The following is a 19,054-nucleotide window of genomic DNA, read 5'->3' on the forward strand; positions in this document are numbered from 1 at the left end:
ACTTGTGATTACGTTACAAGGGACTAAAAGCGTCTTATCTATTCAGGAGTATTACCTTTACCTGGAATTTGCTTTATTTTCCTTCAGTAGTGTTGTCATGTGCTAGAATCTTTGAATACATAGCTTAGGTGTTGACTTAAGCAACTAAGTCACAAGCCTCTTGTGCACTGAGGACATAACTGGAGATGGGCACGAATCGAATTACGACCCCCAAAAATGCACGAACCAGGCCGTTTGTGGTTCACGAACCAGTGGTTCGTGGAAGCTCGTTTCCATGAACTTCCACAAACTGGTCTACTGCTACGTTTGGGTCGTAAAGGGGCAGTTTAAATGGCCATTTCCCCAGGGAAATGGCCATATAAACTTTTCCTGTGGCTTGCAAGCGGCAAGTCCCTTTAAACTATCAGCTGGCAGGTGGCAGGGGGAACCCCCCCCTTGCCATCTACCAGCTGATAGTTTAAAGGGACCTGCTGCTTGCAAGCGGCAGGGCCATTTAAACTGCCCAAACCCCACCATCATGGTTCGGTGCTTTCAAACCAGTGATTTATCAGTCCTGCACTGGACTTTTTTTTTAAAGGAAAGAGGAGTGGGGGAAAGAATGGAAAGGAGAGGAGGATGGAAAGGAGGGGAGAGGGAGTGGCTGGCTAGAAAAGGGTAGCCAATCACAGTGCAGTGGACTGACGGGGGGCAGAAGAGCGGGGGAAGAGGGTGGAACACCAAAAATGGAATAAAGAGTATGCATGAGGAAACAGCCTACTGCAAAGCAGATTTTAAAAACAAGTCAGGGTATAAGCATTCCCAGGAAAGCTTCAGAAAAGCCGTATAGTGGCTGGAGTGACTACTTATAGTGGCAAATGTGGTGCAGATCGTCATGAAACCTGCCATTTCCTACACACAAGGGATTTATCCTAGGGCTTTAAGGCAACAAGTCCAACAACATATGCAATTATGCCAGCAACCCAGTTCACACACTCATCTCACACAACCACACACCCAAACCAATCCCACTGCCCACCAACACTAAGCCATAGCACGAACAAAAGCAGGAGATGACCTGAGACTCCTCTCTCATCTCATTTGCAGAATGCCTGGTGGGGAGAGGGTGCAGGTAAGCAAATAGCGTCCTGCTGCCAATCCCTGATTGACTAAGACCCTCTAGTCCCACCAATGTCTTGTGCCCCTTTGCATTGTTGTGAGCCAGAGCAAACTAAATCCATGTCCCCAATGCAATGAATCTCACATTTCACTAGAAGTTGCCTTACTTCTCTGTGCGTTATTCAGTAGCTGCTTTGTGGTGTAAACTCCTTGACTGGGGTTGTCATATTATTTATAAACTACTTACTTTCCCACTGCACCATCAGTCTTTTTTTTTTTTTTTGCTTTTCTCTGTTTTGGTAAGACATTGAGCTTTTGATCAAAGATCATCTTTCTGACGAGGATCTCATTATGTTGGTGGTTTAACCAAAGCTTAGAGAAGAAGGCAGAAAAGCCAGTCTAGACTTGAACATTTTGTCATGGCAACCTTTCTGATAGATGTGCAGAGCATGTCAAAAAGTCTAAGCGTTCACTGTTGGAACATAGTGACTATATTGGAAATAAACAGGCATCTAATAGCTGGAAACAGGACAGTGTGCTTCTTAGTGTGTTTCCGGGTAGTGGTATCCTCTCAGACAAAAGGCCTACAGCAAACTCCAGCACAAAGAATGGAGGCACATAAGGAAGGGTCAACTAGTATGCAGTCACTTTAACTACTACGTCAGTGTTTAAGGAAATCCTGGCTGTATTGCAGCAGGACACACTGATCTAGCTGAGTAGCAGGTGATAGAGTACTGGATGGATGCCAAGTTTGTGTTCAGAAAATTCCATAGTTCTATTTTGTTCTGTAAACACGCTCTCACATTCTCTTATAGACATTGAAACACAACTGGTACTGTTTTGCACTGCTGCTTCTCCAAGAAGCTGGAAGGTGTTTTACATGATTTTCTTGTGAGGAAGAGAGTATTAAAGTCTTGTGGCTGATTTTGTTCCTTCTGTTTACAAATGTTTGGGTTAGCATGGGAAAGAAGCAGGTGCGTAAACAAGCAGTGCTGATTTTTAAAGAAGAAACAGTTGTTCAAAAAGCTACCTTGCAGGTCTCTGAGGCTACTGGTTGCCAATCAGCGGCAAACCCTAAGGTCTTCCTTCTCTGGCCACTGCAAAGATATATCCTTCAGCTACTGCCCAAAAACACAGGTTCTGATAAAAATTCCTGTGGTTACTGGAGAGGAAAGGCACTGAAGGGGGGACAAGCATGCATGTGCTCCTGCGCTCTACCCATTGCAACAGAAAATGATGTAATTTTCTGGTGCAACAAGGAGTCCTGAGGCATGCTGAAGCTGAGCTCAGTAAAGTAAAAAAAGGTGCAAGCACCAAGTCATTACTGACCCGTGGGGGGACATCGCATCACGACGTTTTCTTGGCAGACTTTTTGTTATGGGATGGTTTGCCATTGCCTTCCCCAGTCATCTACACTTTCCCCCCAGGAAACTCAGTAAAAATCACCTTCAAATGGGTGATTTTTAGTGAGCTTGGCTTCAGCGTGCCCTGCAACTCTGCTGACCCAATGGGGGAACACAGGAGCATGTGCATACACTTCTCCCCCCAGTGCCTCCCTCCCACCAGCCAGGAGCATGGGCCCGGGGGGGGGGGGGAAGCAGCATTGGGGGTGGGGGTGGGGGGATGGCAAGCCTAACTGCACTAGAGTGAGGCTTATGTATTTGGTCCGTGTGACTAACCTTGTAAAATTATTCATTTCTGCCACACGATAGCAAATCTTTGTTTTGAGCTCTGTAGAAAAGAATATGTTGGAATACCCCTTCCTCCATCCCCGAGGGCATCAAATTGATTTGTCTTAGTCACATGCATACCTGGCAGATTGTGTGTTAGGGGGCCGAACTATGTGGCTTCCAATAGCCTGAAGATCACAGTTCAATCAGTTACTGGCTCTGGCTTGAGAAGCACTTCCCTCGCCCTTTAATCTGTTTTTAACATCATAAATTAGCCTGTTGAGTGAACTCTGTGCGGAGCTCATTCTGCTGCGAGTGCATTCAATTTATATCAGAAGTCTGAATGATTTCCTGACCTTGATGTTTCTTTCTCTTGAAAATCTAGGCAAGATAGCTAGGTTAAGTATTTTTAACTCATCCATTAATTCAGCTCTTCTTAAATGTCTGTCTGTAGTTAGAATGTCAGGTTCAATTGCCATTTGTAGAGACTGAGAAGTAGATTGTTCCCTCCCCCTCTGTTTTGGGGTACACTCTGTGATTTTGTTCTGTCATCCATGAAAATCACACATGCTCTATGCAGCCAAATCAGGTTACTAACAAGCTTTGTTACTATGTATCTAGACTCATTTGCAATAATGGAACTTCCAAACAGCAGAAGACTAATCCCGTTTATATTTTTCCTTATATATGGCAGGTATATAAGGGAATCAAAGAAACAAACATTCTCATTAGTACACTTGAGATGGCAAGAGCCCAAAGATGGGGCAAAAGTCCATTCTTGTCAATGAGCTTAGATAGGCGTGACTCTGCTTAGGATGACAATGTCATTGGCTTGTAAAGAGAAAATCTGTTCTCTGTCTAATTCACAAAAACTTCCCTGTGTGGCGGCTCAGAAGGTCATGGAGCTTGACCATGCTTGTTTATCTGAGAAACTGAGGACTGAACCGTGAGACCTTCTGCATATAAAGCGTATGAGCTCTACCTCTTTAAAGGGGCCATAGACCCTTTCAATCAAGAAGACTTTCTTTTTTCTAATTATGATTATAAATTCAAAACAGGCTGACATTTGATAAGAGTGCATATTTTCAAGGATATATAGGGTACAAATGTCTCTGAAACCCTTAAAAAGACCAGTCTTTCTTGCTCTTAGAATCTAAATGTTTCTATAAAACTTTGTTCCTGAAGCATACATTGCAAAAAACCACTCTTAACAATGGATATGTCTGTGTGCATAACTCTCCTGTGATGTGCTGTTTTACCAAGAAATGACATGAAAGAATAAGTATGGAATTATACAAATAAGTATCTGATGAAGTGAGCTAAAGCTTATATCCTGAAAATCTTATTAGTCTTCAAGGCAATACTGGACTAGAATCTTGCTGGTCTGCTGCAGACCAACATGGCTGCTTAATTGGAACTATAAAAATAGTTGGATGGACAGTGAAAAAAGCTGACAGAAATTGATTTATTTGAAATGTGGAGGAGAGTTTTGCAGATACCATAAATGGCCAAAAAGATGAATACGTGGGTTCTAGATCAGATCAAGGCATTATCTCTTTTGAAGCTAAAATGCCAAAACTGACGCTGTCTTACTTTGGTGACATCATGAGAAGACAAGAATCAATAATGCTAGGAAAAGTTGAAGGCAGGAGGAAAAGAGGAAGACTCAAAATGAGATGACTTGACTCAATAAAAGAAGCCACATCCTCCAGTTTGCAAGATCTGAGCTGGTCAATGATAGGACATTTTGGAGGTCTTTCATTTGGGTTGCCATAAGTTGGACGCAAGTTGATAGTAAATAACAAGCGCACGCGCACACATGCACACACCATGGAACTGTAATAAATGAATATAACCAATTGAGATAAACCAGTTGTCTTAACAGTTTATGGAAAAATAAAATGGACAGAAAATAAAAATTAATATGTGATAAAAGTACAATCAGACTTTTCCTACAACATCACGTTATAGGCCTCTGTTTATGATGAGTTTCCTCTCACAGTGCCTTCTTTGAAATTTTGAATATAAAATGTTGAGTGTATATAAGTAATGGGATGGAGAGGAGAAATAGTTTGTAGTACAATATGCTGTTATATATTCTATTTCTATAGTCTTTGTATACTGCTATATATTTTACTTATGCTATTTTGCGAATTGTTTACTGTCTTTACGGTTTACTGTTTGGTGTTTTTCCCCTCTTAAATAGAATTCAAAACTAAAAAAAAAAGACTCCAAATGGGATGTTATGTTCTATAAATAAGTCTTAATGTAGTTTGCTTCTGAGGATGTACATTTATAAACTGAGTAGCTCCAGCATGGGGTTAACTGCTGCACATTAACATCAAATAGTAAGACTTTGTTTTATAAAAGGTGTTTATAACTGGTGACTAGCTCTCTCCCTATTTATATAACTGGCTGCTCTGTAGTGTGCTGTGTTGATAGGGATGTTGAGGGAGGAGGGAAATTAGAATTCTCAGCTGAATATATGAAAATGTGTATGTGTGAAACTTTGCTGATTGTTTGAATAAATGAAAAGTAACCCAATGAACAGGCTTGAATGGGTCTCACTCTCAACGTTCAAAGGACTGAGGAAAAATCATCTCCCTGTTTATGAATAGCCAAGATGGTAGTTGTTTGAGCTATCCTACGCAGGATTGAGAGAGAATGTTGCATGAGCTGTAGGTTATCTAGTTGTTTGTGGGTTGTTGGAAACCAAAAGCTAGTTCTGTGGTAGCTTTTTCCAGAGTCCAAAAAAGTGTCATGATAATTGAAGAACATGGTCATCAAGTCTCGACTGACTCATGCTGGCCTCCATTACTGGGGTGTTCTAGGCAAGAGACAAGCAGGGGCAGTTTGCCGTTGCCTTCCTCCATGCAGGAGCCCCAGTCTTCTTTAATGGTCTCCAGGGCTTTTTTTCAGCAGGAACGTGGTGGAACGGAAAATGGTCACATGGCTGGTGGCCCCGCCCCCTGATCTCCAGACAGAGGGGAGTTTAGATTGCCCTCTGCGCCGCTCAGCGCTCCAAGGGCAACCCACTGAGTTCCACCACCTCTTTTCCCAGAAAAAAAGCTCTGGTGGTCTCCCATCCAAGTACTAACCATGGCCAACTCTGCTTAGTTTCCAAGCTCTGATGAGCTCAGGCTAAGCTAGGCTGTTCAGGCTGCTGTCATAATTAGGGAGGTTCATACAATTCTTTTGAAGAGTTGCACAGTGCAGTATCGTGGGCACTAATTACGCATTGCAATATCTTTTGTGAAACCAGCTTCTTTTTATAATTTACAGCTACCTACATACCATGCTGAATAGACCTGCTGTAATGTTAGTAATTAGAAAATCATGTTTACAAGTACCCTTGCAGTTTTGATCTGGTTGTTTCAGCCTTAACTATCATGCTGATGATAGTAGTGTTTGGTAGCAATTTAACTTCCAAGAGCCACACTAAGTGCTGTTTTTGTAGGTTATCCATTTTTTAAACTTTTCAGCAGTTAATTATGGTATTGTATTTGACAGCATGTGATACTGCTAGGGGGGATGGCTTGACTAAGAGGAAGTTTAGTTCACTAACAGCTTCTTGCTCCAAAACAATTTAGTTAATAATGGTTGTAGAGATTCACAAAAATTTTGTATTTCAGCAAAACCAAGACAAGATGGAGACTGCTGGATATGCCATTTGCACCCTTCCCCATAAGAGATGCATAGTTTTTTGGGGTGGGGGGGAGGGAATGCTCCTGGATCAGGTCTTTTTGTTGGGTGCTCAAATGTCAGCTGTGGCCAGGATTGCCCCTTACCTGTTAGATTGGAACACCAGATGTGTCCTTTTCTGAAAAAGGACACAAGGATCTACCTTGCATTTCCTGAAAACTTCTCAACTTCACTGGTAGCTGGGACTATACATGGGGATATCTTGGAAGATAGTCCAAAAACTGTAGTTTATCCTTAATATAAAAATGTGATTTTTAATGAGAGAGCTACATGCAGCTTATTTTCTTTAATGGACTAACAGGTGAATAAAGAATTTACTGGCACCTTAAATTTTGCTCCAGCATAATTTCATGGACTAGACAGGTGCACCTAAACTCTGATTATGATTACCAGTTAGTTTTGGACTAAATTCCAGGTGCTGGTTATAACTTTCAAGGGTCCTATACAACCTGGGTCCAGGAATATTTGAATGTGGTGCCTTCTCCCATGTGCAGTTTTGAAATTGGGAAATAAGGACTTGTTATTGGATCCCACAAACTCAGGCATGAGAGTGGACATAACTGGGAACAGAACATTTTTCTAGTGATAGGTTGTTGACTTTTGAATCCCTTCATGTTAGAAATCAACCAAACTAAAAAAAAAACGGAGACAGCGTTTTATTGCTCAATGGCAGTGTTGTAGAAACACTTACCCTCCATTTGTATGTTTTCAAAAAGTCTATAATGCTCATAGATTTTGTTTCGAGGTGATAATTCAAAATATTGATTATATGAGGATTTTGCAATTAAAAGGGTTAAGAGTCATCAATTCAGTGTGACTAGTTTATATAGCACCTTTGTCAGTTTCCTTAGTGATTTAAATAAAGGAGCAATTGGCCCCAGCTTTTTGTACAATCAACCAGCAATAAGTGGTTGATTCTTTGCTTAAATGAGATAAGGTTTTAGGTTCAGAAAAACTAATTTTATACATAGCTTTCATCCAATGAGCTGAACAGCAAGGGCCTAACATTTTAAATGAATGCAGAATGATGCCATGCAGGGAGCAAATTAATTATTTCTCCCTGCATTTCATACGTTATTCTCTTTCTTGCTTCCTAAGAATTGTACTTCAACTTTTATCTTCACCAGTGATTACTTGCGTTTTATTCTTAGAGTGCAACTCTTAAAAAATTAAAATGTTCTGTAGCTTGCTGATATGCTGCTGCAGTGCCTTATTTTGAGGAATCCGCCAGGGATCTGACCAATATTTTGTCCAACAGCTCCCTCCATTGGTGGCTAGAAAGAAGTGACACCATGGAAGGGAGATTTTTTCCAAGCCTTTTTTTAATTAATTAAATATTTTGGCAATTGACGCTTCTATTATTTTATATAAGCAGTGCTAGCTTAATTTTTACCATTTTTCTTGGGCATGCAGGATGATATGTTACTTTAGCTGTAATTGATAACTCTTTTGTTTGCTTTTTTACACTCCTCACAATGCCATGCTGATAACTGCTCTTGAAACTAAGGAGAATTTCAAGAGCAATGTGTCATCATCTATCATGGCGGCTACTGTAGAAAAAAACCCACTGAGTGCTCTTGTGCTGTCTGTCTGTTTCTCTCTTTGTGTTGTTAAACCTGTTGAATTGTTTAGATTAACAATTCACGTATTTACCAGCTTGAGTTATATAAAAATTTGACTCTGAGGAATAGTTTGTATACCAAAATATGGTGCACTCAGAGTGCATTCCTGTCACTTAATATGTAGAAAGTAGCTAACAACAACTACAAAAAAATTAAGCAAAGTTCAGTTGTCTTTGTCCAGCCTTGACTGACAGAGGCCCAACAGAAAGGAAACAAATTTGTCAAGTAAATCAAGGACCGTCTCTATGCATCTCAGTCTGCCCAGGATGAAGAGCTGTGCATAATGCCTTTCTGTGGGAACCATTAGGGATGCGCACCTGAAAAAATCCTGGTATGTTTTGAATTTGGATTTCAGGAAGGGCATAAATACCAGTATTTGATGGTATTAGGGTCTCCTGATATTTATTTAATTTGTTTATTTAAAACATTTATTTGCTGCCTTTCTACCTTGTAGGAACTCAAGATGACTTACAATATAAGATACAGTTTCAGGATTTTGGTTTTCTGGGATTCTGGAATTATTCCTATGGGGAACTTCTTCGAGAAGTTTCCCATTTATATGACACCAAAATTGCTTGGGACCTAGTCCACTAAAGACCTCTTCCCCAATTTCAAGTGAATTGGACCAAGGAGTCCAGTTCAATGGACCTCTGAACAAGGGATACGGATACCAGTATTTCTGAGAATCCTTAATACTGCTTTGGATAATCTTGATATTTATTCAGGCTGGATATATCTGAGCGCATGTCCCTAGAAACCAGCTTTAGTTGAGTTTAGGCTATCTGAGACTCATGGGAAGGCTTTTATCGCCATAACTCCTAAGTTGTAGAATTTCTTCATCTGAGTTCATATTTGCAGGCCTTCCAGACAGACCTAAAAACCTTTTCTTCTGGAAGGGCCTTCAGGTGGGATTGAAATAGGGAATGGTACATGCTGTTTATATTTTTTCATTTTATTGATGGTTTGTTTTTGATGTTTTATATTGGTTATATCTTTAAATTGTTATATATTTCAATTTACTGGTTAGCTGTCTTGATGACCATAGCTTGAGTAAAGGTGACTGTAAATATTCAAAGAAAACTGAAATTAATTTGTTTCAAATGTCTTTTTTGATCATTTAAGTCAAACACCTGAAGACTTGGAGAGATGGAGCTGAATAGGGCTTTTCGGATAGGGAATTCTACAGTCTTAGTTGGCCTGTTAAGAATGTCCTATTCTATGTAGTCACACCTCTGGCTAGATGCTGATTAATTTTACAGTTTTTATTTTTTCAGGCTAAGAGTTGCTGTTATTATAGAACACTTCTGCATAATGTCACATTAATAATTATATTAATTGATTATAGTCTGAAGTGTTTTTCTGGTCCACTTTAAAATCATTTTAATAAGCATGTTTAGGTGTGTGCACACAAAAAAAATCCAGGAAACTTGGATCTGGATTTCAAGGATTACTGAAATCTGGGAAAGATTCTCTGATCTAGTTAAGACAGAGTAGAGAATCTCAAATTTATTTGGCCATTATTCCCTATTGAGAAAACTCTCTGGGGGCTATCTGAGGGGTAGTGGTGCTGGGGGTGGCATTTTCAAGCAAACTCCACCAAATTTGCTAGGAACCTACTTATACTGGTCTCTAAAGACCCTCCTCACAAGTTTCAGGAAGATTGAACCCCAGGGTACAATACTATGGGCCCTGAAGAATGTGTCCCTAGCACTCTTCACTGTTTCCTATAGGGCAAACATTTCCAAACAGGCTCTCAGGCAGAAACACACAGGTGCAAGACTGCCAGCAGCCAAAGGCACAATCCCAAATGTAACCTCAACCCAGAGAAAGCCCAACAGAACCAAATTAAATTTCTCCCCAAAGCACAAGTTCCTCCTAGACAATCTGCCCAGCCTCTCTCCATAGTTTCTTATGGGGGAAACATTTCTAAACAGGCTCTCAAGCAGAAACACATAAGGCCAAGGCTGTCAGTGGCCAAAGGCACACTCCCAAATGCAAGAGATAGTCCAGCAGAACCAAAGTGAATCAAGGGGACGAACATCAAACCAGAGAATTGCGTCAAAACAGAAAATTCCACCCAAACAAAACTGAAGTGAGAGGCACTGTTGCAAGTTAGCCCAATGGAACCACAAAAGCCAAGCAGACAAGGAGAGCTCCTGCACAGATTGGCCACTTCCCCCTCCCTCTTACTTTTGCCTCACTTCCCTCACTCTTCCCCTGCTCTCTTGGAAAAAATATGAGGGAAGTCCTGGATAGAGCTAGGCAGAGGCTGAAGCCATGCTTCCCAGAGTTACCCAGGGGTTCGGATCTGGCTTCCTGAATCAGATTCTCTGATTTAATTCAGGAAAGCTGGATGTAGCAAAAATCCATTTTGCTGGAATCTGGATTGCACACCCCTACGCATGTTAATAAATCAATAGAAATGTATTTTTTCATATGCTTTTAAAAAATATGTATGTTAGAAAAAATTAGGAAGATGTTCATCTAAAAATGTATGCATCTATGACAACTTTAAACTTTGAGCATGTTTGTACAAGAACAATTGAAAAAGTAGGACTTACCTTATAAATTTCTTGAAATGTATCTTCTATTTATTATTCCATATCTCCTAAGAGAATAGAATTTGAATTCTTGCATATGTTTATTTCCTTGTAACTCAGCACATGTGTTAACTCCTTCTGCAGGTCATAGAAACATTATCCAAACTTTCCCGTACTGCTACTGCATTAGGCACTGGAATAAGGTACAATATAATAGTGGATTCCATTTTTCATGTTAAATTTTTTATTTGTCCATAATGCAATTAGCTTTCTTGAAAAATCGATCGATCGATTGATTGATTAGATTAGATTAGATTTTTAGTCCACTCTTGTTAAATATATTAATCTAACCAATGAAGTATAGTTAAATTTTGGTTAAAAATAACATGTTGTCACATTTCTTAGGTAACAGTTAATGGAGTAGTATTTTCAATATAAAAATATTTAACAAAAACATGGAAATCTGTACATGTGATAATTGGCAACAATTCATATGCTATAATGTGTTTAATGATCACATGATTAAAGAGTTCAATATTTTCCATGTTTCAACGTTTAACTTAATATCCAAATACACTGGTAGTCTTATCTATTATGACCGTGACTGTTTCTGTCCAAATAATATATTTTCTTCTAACTACAGCATTTGTTTCCTGCTTTCAACTTTTATCCTACTTCTCAGATAAAGATACATGTACTATGGTTCAAGAGGGTGCAGAACTTTCTCAAGTATTGTATATAATTGGAGTTTTTCTTAGTGAAAGTGAAGACATTTATACTTTTAGTTTGCATAAATATGCCAAATAGTACATAAATATGCCAAATAGTACAATTTTATCTGCTAACTGAGTTACAAATTATGTATGTTATGTTGCTGAATTGATAAAAGTTTTAGGTTTGGTAAGAAAGGAAGTTTAACATATATTTTACATAAGTATTATGTATATTAACATTTTCACCAAATTTTCCATTAAAATATCTTTCAAGATTTCCAGAAATTTTATATCTCTACCTGGCCCAGAGACATTGAGGGGGGCTCTCTCAATCAGGGTTAGGACTGAGTTGACTGAAAGGATCATATGCTCCACCCCCAGCTCCTCCTCTTTCTGGACTGAATTATCCCATGTCTCTTCCTCCTTAACTTGCATTAGTAGTAACGTTAAGTGTAGTTAAGTTTAGCCATGGTCACCACTTAATCAAAATTGGAAGCCAACTTCAAAGCAAGGGGTACTAATTGTTCTATATCTGTTTCAGTATATCGCCACGTGCTCTCAGGCCATATTCCCAGATGGGGATATATTCAAATAACTATGGACTAGTGCACATATTCAATAGAGAATTCATTATCTTAGCCATCTTCTTCCCATGGTGTGTTCAATATGACATTCAAATGGGTGGACATACTTTGCTGTGATTATATTCTTGTAGGCCTCTATTAATCTTTACTTTTATGTATATCTTCCCTTTTTTAAGTATTCCATTGAGCACATGGCAGCAGACCATGGTTCCACACCAATCATATGTTCAAGCATACACAGCTCCATCCTGAACATTAGCTTAGACCCTCCATCTAGCACATTTTTTGAAAAAAGAACATTTACGTTGATGCTGTTTCTGGAGAGTTCTTACTGTTACCTTTTGTTTCCGTAGGCCGTTTCCCACAGAAGAGAGTGTGGATGATGAAAATATCTACAAAGGCCTTCCGGATTTGATTGAGTAGGTTGTCAATTTGTACAGAGCAAATGGTTTCTGAAGTGTGTCTGCTATATAAATGAGATAATGGGTTTTCCCAAAATCTAGGTCTCACTGGGAACTCCAAGCCCCAGTGGGTCTGCAACTAGCTTTTTTTATTTTAAAATCTTTGTATCGCTATGCTAACTATGACACAAACTACATGTTAAGTTTTCTTGCATGATCAATTTAGATCCCCCCCCCACAATGTAGCTGGTAGAACTGCTTTTGTATAGTGGGGGGACGGGGTGGGGTCCAGAGGGGGACTGAAAAAAATGCTTTCTTTGTTTAGATTTCTCCATGCATTTACTAGACAGTAGCTTCCTAGCTGTGCTCATTGTTTTGCTGATGTCCTTTTGAAATATTTCTAATTTAGTCTTCAACCTGTTTTAAAAAATTTGGCTTGGCGTGACTGCCATCTTTAGAACTTAATATGTACTTTGGAACCTTGAGGCTATTTCATTTTTCTTCATAATAAATCCTGATCAACAATTTGTGAAACATTCTTAGATACCCAGGCTCAAAACATAAGCTCAAGAATATCATCCTTTTCCCCCTTGATGATTATTATGCAGTCTTACAGTTAGGCTCTTTGCCTGCAAACAAAACAAAAACAAACAAAACTTCAGAAGTTTCTGGAGCCCTGAAGGACTGTCACGTTTATTTATCAGGGCAAGATAGTTTGTTTTGGAAAGTCATATATCTATTGCCTTTTGGTTTGAAGTTGTATTGATTTTTATTGTTTTCCCATAATATTGCTTTGAGAGATTTCTGTCTTTTAAGTGTTGCTGTAGAAATAGTTTTGAATACTTCGAGAATGAAAGCATTAGATAATCCAAACACTTCACCCCATTTTTACTGAGCTCAATATCTCTACTAGTTGTGTGTGCCACCTTTCAACTCTCCATTGTAGTTTCTGCTTCCCTTGAATGTGTGACGTGGCTTTTAATTTTACAATTAAGTGAATATGTAGTTCAAGTCTAGGGAGATTGGTTAAGCTGTCCCTGCATTTACAGCCACTCATATGCATTCTGAGGGAAGAAATGGAGTCGAATGAGCAAAAGAGAACAGGAAGAACCCGGGAATCTGTTCTTCCTATTATTTTTGCATTATCATAAAGTTCAAATCTATTCTTAAATGGATTGAAGTGTGTCCCTCTTTATGCACTCACTTATTAGGGGGTTATGTTTTGAAACTGGGGTACCCAGGAATGTTGATCAAGATTATTGTCAGAGAATCCTATGATGTATTTAACCACACTAGATCTCAGGTCGCCATGTACTTGCATTGAATTATGTTTGCAACTTATTTCTAGATGCCCAAAGTGAAGACCCTATTATTTTATTTTGCTTTAGTTCTTTTTAACTATCTCTCAGGCTAGGTAATAGGAACATACTAGTTTTACTTCCACAAACTTTTTTAAAAATACAAAACATATTTAAATCCTGTGCAACATTTCTGTAAATATAAATAATCATATTACTACAATTAACTCTTCCATATGTTTTCAGTATAACGCAGTAGAGGACCCCAGCGTGTCTTCTGGCTTTCTGTCAAGTGCTGAAGGAATATACTAGTTAATCATGAATGGATTGACTGATCAACATAAATCTCTAACTGTAGATTCTAAAGTTCTTTAAGTTAAACTTTCTGTTGGATGTTCTTAATTTTGTTGTCTTCCTCCTTTCTGCTTGGCTCTTTAGTGAAACTGGTGTGGATGAGGATGAAGACCTTTATGATTGTGTTTATGGGGAAGACGAAGGTGGTGAAGTGTATGAAGACCTCATGAAAGTGGAAGCAGCGCATCAGCCTGTACGATTCACTATTACTTGAGTTAGGACTCAGCCCTAAAATATGGCAGCAATAAAGCATTCACGGCATATTCCAACCAAAATTAAGCACAATATGATTTATTTGAAATAAAACAGCTAAGATGAAATTAACAAGTGTTTAACTTTGATTGGACTGTGTCCTTCATGGATTTAGTGAAGAACTCTTCAAGGTTCTCACTTCAGACTATAGAACAAATAAAATCTAGATACAATAAATGTGAAACAAATTATAAGTGAATTGAAAGTCTTTTAATAGTTGATACTGGTTCAGCCCCCACCCCCTCCAGGCCCCAGTAAGAATACTCTGTTGACTATTCTGTGAATTTTGAAATCCCCCCCCCCGCAGTTTTAAGTATGATGAACAGATTACTCTCATATAATTATTTTGTTACATTTCATTCTGTGTTGCATAGTATTTTTCCTTATTCTGGTCTAAATAGGTGAATTTTTTCTCTTTTTTAATATAACATTCTAGGATTTCATCATGTTAAATTTGATATACTTTTCAATACCTTAAATTTATGTGTCTTGTGTTTCTCTTCTATGTTACTGTGTCCATGTAAATGGGTAAACCTTGAAAAAAATGCAACCTTGAAAATTTGTATGATTCGATCAGAATGATTATTGTTGTTGTTGTGGAGAGCAGTATTTTATTAATGCATATGTGTTCATCAGTAGAATGGAGAGGGAAGAGAGGAAGATCCAGATGCAACAGTAGCTATAGAAAATGCACACGCACAGTGTAATGTACAAAATTTGGTGATAAAAAGGAGAACATTGAAGGATTCCTAATGGGTTCCACTTTAGAATCAAGTCTAGGTAATTTGGAACTCCAGGATTCAGGTGACCGTTCTGATGAAAAGAATTTTTGGAAGGATCCCTAACTTCATAGTGCAGATTCTGTAGAAGTAGTTTAATTAAGCGGCAGCCTTTGAATAAGTAGATTGTACTTCTGCTTCCTTCTCATAAGTATACATTGGTATATATCCTTAATTTAGGCTGAAAGAGGTTCCTCCAGTCCAAGAGGCTCTTGGTTGGAGGAAGGTTCCTTAGTCTTGGCTTCACACTTTGTTCAGTGAAGTGGTAGGATACATGCTACTGTATCTGATATATTTACATCAAGTTTTATAGGGAGGTGATGGAGCTCCAGTGCTTCTTCCCACAAATAATCTCAGTTCCTTTACCAAAGTGATAGTAGCTACAAGGCAGTCAGTCTTGATGCTCACCTGTATGTTGCCCTGTTGTCTATCTTCAGCCATGACAGCAGAAGTTCCTCTGGTGTATCATATGACTAGGCTGCCCCAGTAGTTAGTCATGGAAGAGTTTTGGTGCTGATTGTAGCTTTGCGAGGCTGCAAGTGTTGGTTATGTCCTGAAGCAATACATTTTAATAACAAAGCATCCCAATGCTACATGAGCCGAATTTACAACAAGCATCTTGGTGACTTCACAGAAGTTTCCTGAGAATGACATAAGATGTTGCTGCCTCTCAGAAATAAAACAGACTGAAGAGAAATACACAGAAACGCTGGAGTCCATAGAAAAGGTAAAGTTGACTAGGAGTATTAGTATGTTGGCAGTGGGAGGCAGAGGCCATAGAGCACAGTTCAAAGGACCTCTCTGGATTAAATGATCAAACCTAGCTTTGTATTTTAAAAACATTTGTTGAGATTATTTCCTTATTAGATACCATAACTGTAGCAATATTTTAAAAGGTAGCCCCCTGCCCCTTAAGCCTTTGGCATGGTAAACTAGTACGTAGTCCCACTTAATTGTTCTTAAACTGTGTGCTGAGCACAATAGCACACCTTAGGAACACATGAAGCTGCCTTCTGCCAAGCCATACCATTGACTTATTAAGCTCTCCATTGACTGGCATATTAAGCCAGACCATTGACTGACATAGGCTGTCCCGAGTCTCAGGTAGAGGTATTCCACAGCACCTACTACCTGATCCTTTTTCTGAAGATGCCAAGGATTGTGACTTCCTTCTTGCAAAGCAGATGCTCTACCACAAAGCCCAAATTGAATTTCCATGAGTCCAAAGCCCTACTAAAACACAGGCTGCCCACTATGGCTGTATGATCCGCTCTTTTGGCCTTTCCTCTATCCAGTCGCTTTCCATTGAGGGTTGGTAATTCTGCTGTCTGTCTCTGTTGGTTGTGGTTGTCTGGATCAGTCACCCTGGCTACAGAGGGACAGGATAACTACTTGTGCTGAGTTAAGGCTGCCTGTTGCTTTGCTGAACAATTTATGTTCTAGGCTTACCTCTTTCTATTGAGGAGGCTCATCCCGGTTAATTACTTGTACAAAAACAAAGCACGTGGAGTTTACTGATGCTGGATAATTCTGTGTTTTAACTTGGATGCACAGATGGCTGAATATTGTATTGTTGCAAAATCAAAAAGAGTCCAGTAGCACCTTTAATCATTCAGCTCCTGGCCAGGACAGAAATATCAAGGTGATGGAGGATTGCTGTAGTGCAATATTCACGGATATACAAATTCAACCTTAGATGTTCTAAAAGTAAACTTGAAGTTGGCAATAAGATGGAAATGTGCCTCGTATTTTAATTCAGACAAAAGTATTAATGAGAGATTAGAGTTTTTCAAAGCACTGGTTTATAACAATCATCACTCAGTTTGCAGAGCCAGTGAGTGAGTTGACCAGTGTTACTCCTGTAGGATGCACGTTGAAGACATGGAGGAACAAGGGAAAATTGCACACTCACAATTGAAAATTGCACACTCACATTTCTTATGTAATACATGGAGATGTGTTAATGCAATGAGTGCTTTTTTTTCTTTACAGTATTTTATGGTGCCATTGAAAAGGTTTCTAACACCATCTGAGTTTGAAACTGTATTCATCAACATAGCTGTAAGTAATACATGAATTAAAAGACCATTGGAATTTGTTTCTGGCATGTTTGCTGAAGACTGCAAAGCACAGTTATGGGACAGACACATACAGAGCATCCTTTGTACTTGAAAAGAGACTGTCATGCTTACCAGCAAATCAAATTTTGCCTCCACCATCAGTCTTGCCCTTTTCTTCTTGTCCACTCACTCACCTGTTGCTGTTCTTTGTCAACACTCTAAACTGTCTGTCTGAGAAAAGAGGGGTCTGTGTCTCCTCTTGGCTTCTTTGCAGACCTGTAAGAAAGTAAGAAGACTGAGATGTCTTTCTGGTTTGCTAAATATTATGTGTGAATGAAACAGTGGGAACAGGCACTCTTTCCCTTCATATAAGGCTAGGAGAAAGTGGTGTAACCTCCTCCCATGTGCAAGATGCTTTCTTAACTTTCCCTGGTTATAGGGGGAAGCACTTATGGGGATGGTCAAATGAGTGAACTGGAAACAGCAAGACTGACCACTGAGCCAGCATTTAATTTGCTCGAATTAATGTCTGTTACTTCAGTTCAAAAGCTGGTTCTCACTGCAACTGTAAAGTGTACTGTGAGTCCTCCTTTTTTGTTTTGCTTTGTGTTTTTTCAAAGGTGCTTTTTGAAAGCTTAGTGCGAAAACAGGTGATAAATATCTCTTCAGTCAGATCTGGAATAATGCAGTGATGGATAAGCGCTCTTTTCTAGCTGTGCAAGTACAGCGTTAGCTTTGGCTAATGTCAGAATACTAAACATAAGGACCAGAGTGGCATAAAGGCAAGGTAAAATCAGATATGCCTCCCACTGTGAAAGATCTCTAGGTGGTTGCCTAGGACAGCATTTGACTGTTTCACTACTGTATACCAACATACAGTGTAGGTAGTTAAGTGCTGGACAGTTCAGTGCAGGGTCTTCAGAGTAAGCTGTGCTAAGTAGGGGTGTGCACCTGAAAAATATTCGGGTTTCCCACTTTGGGTTTACCCGAAGCAGGAAAAAGTTTTGGAAAAAAACCCAAAATCCGAAGCGGCATGCTGCTTTGGATTCGGGTTTCTAAGTCACTTCGGTATGCTCCATAAAGATTTGGAGCATACTGAAGTGATGGAGACAGGAGGAGGGGGCCCACCCCACCCCACCCTTAAACTCCCACCCCACCCTTTAACCCCATCCCCCACCCCTACCCCACTTACCTGGTCAGGCTCCAGCTGCAAATGCCGCACTGGCCAGCTGGCCGGCAGAGAAGGCCTCCCCTGCCACCACTGCGCAGCCACAACCGGTGTGGCTGGCTGGCAGAGAGGGCCTTCCCTGCTGCCGTTCCCACGTAGCCGTGGCTGGCACAGCCAGCCAGCAAAGAGGGCCTTCCCTGCCGCTGCCACAGTGCAGCCATGGCTGGCGCAGCTGGCCAGCAGAGAGGGCCGCCACTGCCAGCAGGGAGGCAGGAGGGCCTCCTCCTCCAGCTGATGCCAGGTACGTGGGGGTGGGGAGGTAAGGGTGGGGAATGGAAAAGTTTAAAGGGCCCTGCTGCTTGCGAAAGGGCCCTTTAAACTTAACCCCTGCCCCCCGAGGCTTATTTATTTAGTTATTTATTTTATTTATTTCAAATTTCTATTCCACCCTCCCCGCGAGCGGGCTCAGGGCGGATAACAACATATTAAAATGCAATAAAAATTCATCTACATTAAAACAACAGTGTATTAATACACATTTAAAACAGGATGGTGGACAGCCTTCACAGGGAGGGTTAAGATTTTATGCACCCCTTTTTTCAGGCCAGCGGAGGCCCAGCCTCAGCCATATGCCTGGCGGAACAACTCTGTCTTGCAGGCCCGGCGAAAGGATAGTAGGCCCTGCCGGGCCCTGATTTCAGCAGACAGAGCATTCCACCAGGTGGGAGCCAGGACTGAAAAGGTCCTGGCTCTAGTCGAGGCTAGGCAGGCCTAATTGGGACCAGGGACCACCAACAGCTGTTTGTCCCCTGATTG

General features: G+C 40.1%; 1 protein-coding gene across 2 annotated transcripts in view; it reads left to right on the top strand.

The window, feature by feature from the left end:
* Positions 1-19,054, top strand: part of VAV3 (vav guanine nucleotide exchange factor 3) — a 221,197-nt gene that overhangs the window by 52,255 nt on the left and 149,888 nt on the right. The window contains exons 3-7 of one of the 2 annotated variants that reach the window (XM_054980021.1): positions 10,774-10,832; positions 12,280-12,345; positions 14,064-14,172; positions 15,645-15,737; positions 17,003-17,071. In XM_054980021.1, the coding sequence (XP_054835996.1) occupies positions 10,774-10,832; positions 12,280-12,345; positions 14,064-14,172; positions 15,645-15,737; positions 17,003-17,071 (396 nt within the window). The remainder of the gene's footprint in view (positions 1-10,773; positions 10,833-12,279; positions 12,346-14,063; positions 14,173-15,644; positions 15,738-17,002; positions 17,072-19,054) is intronic. The other variant, XM_054980022.1, reaches the window with a different exon arrangement.

Source organism: Eublepharis macularius, chromosome 5, assembly GCF_028583425.1.
Source record: "Eublepharis macularius isolate TG4126 chromosome 5, MPM_Emac_v1.0, whole genome shotgun sequence".
NCBI lineage: Eukaryota > Metazoa > Chordata > Lepidosauria > Squamata > Eublepharidae > Eublepharis > Eublepharis macularius.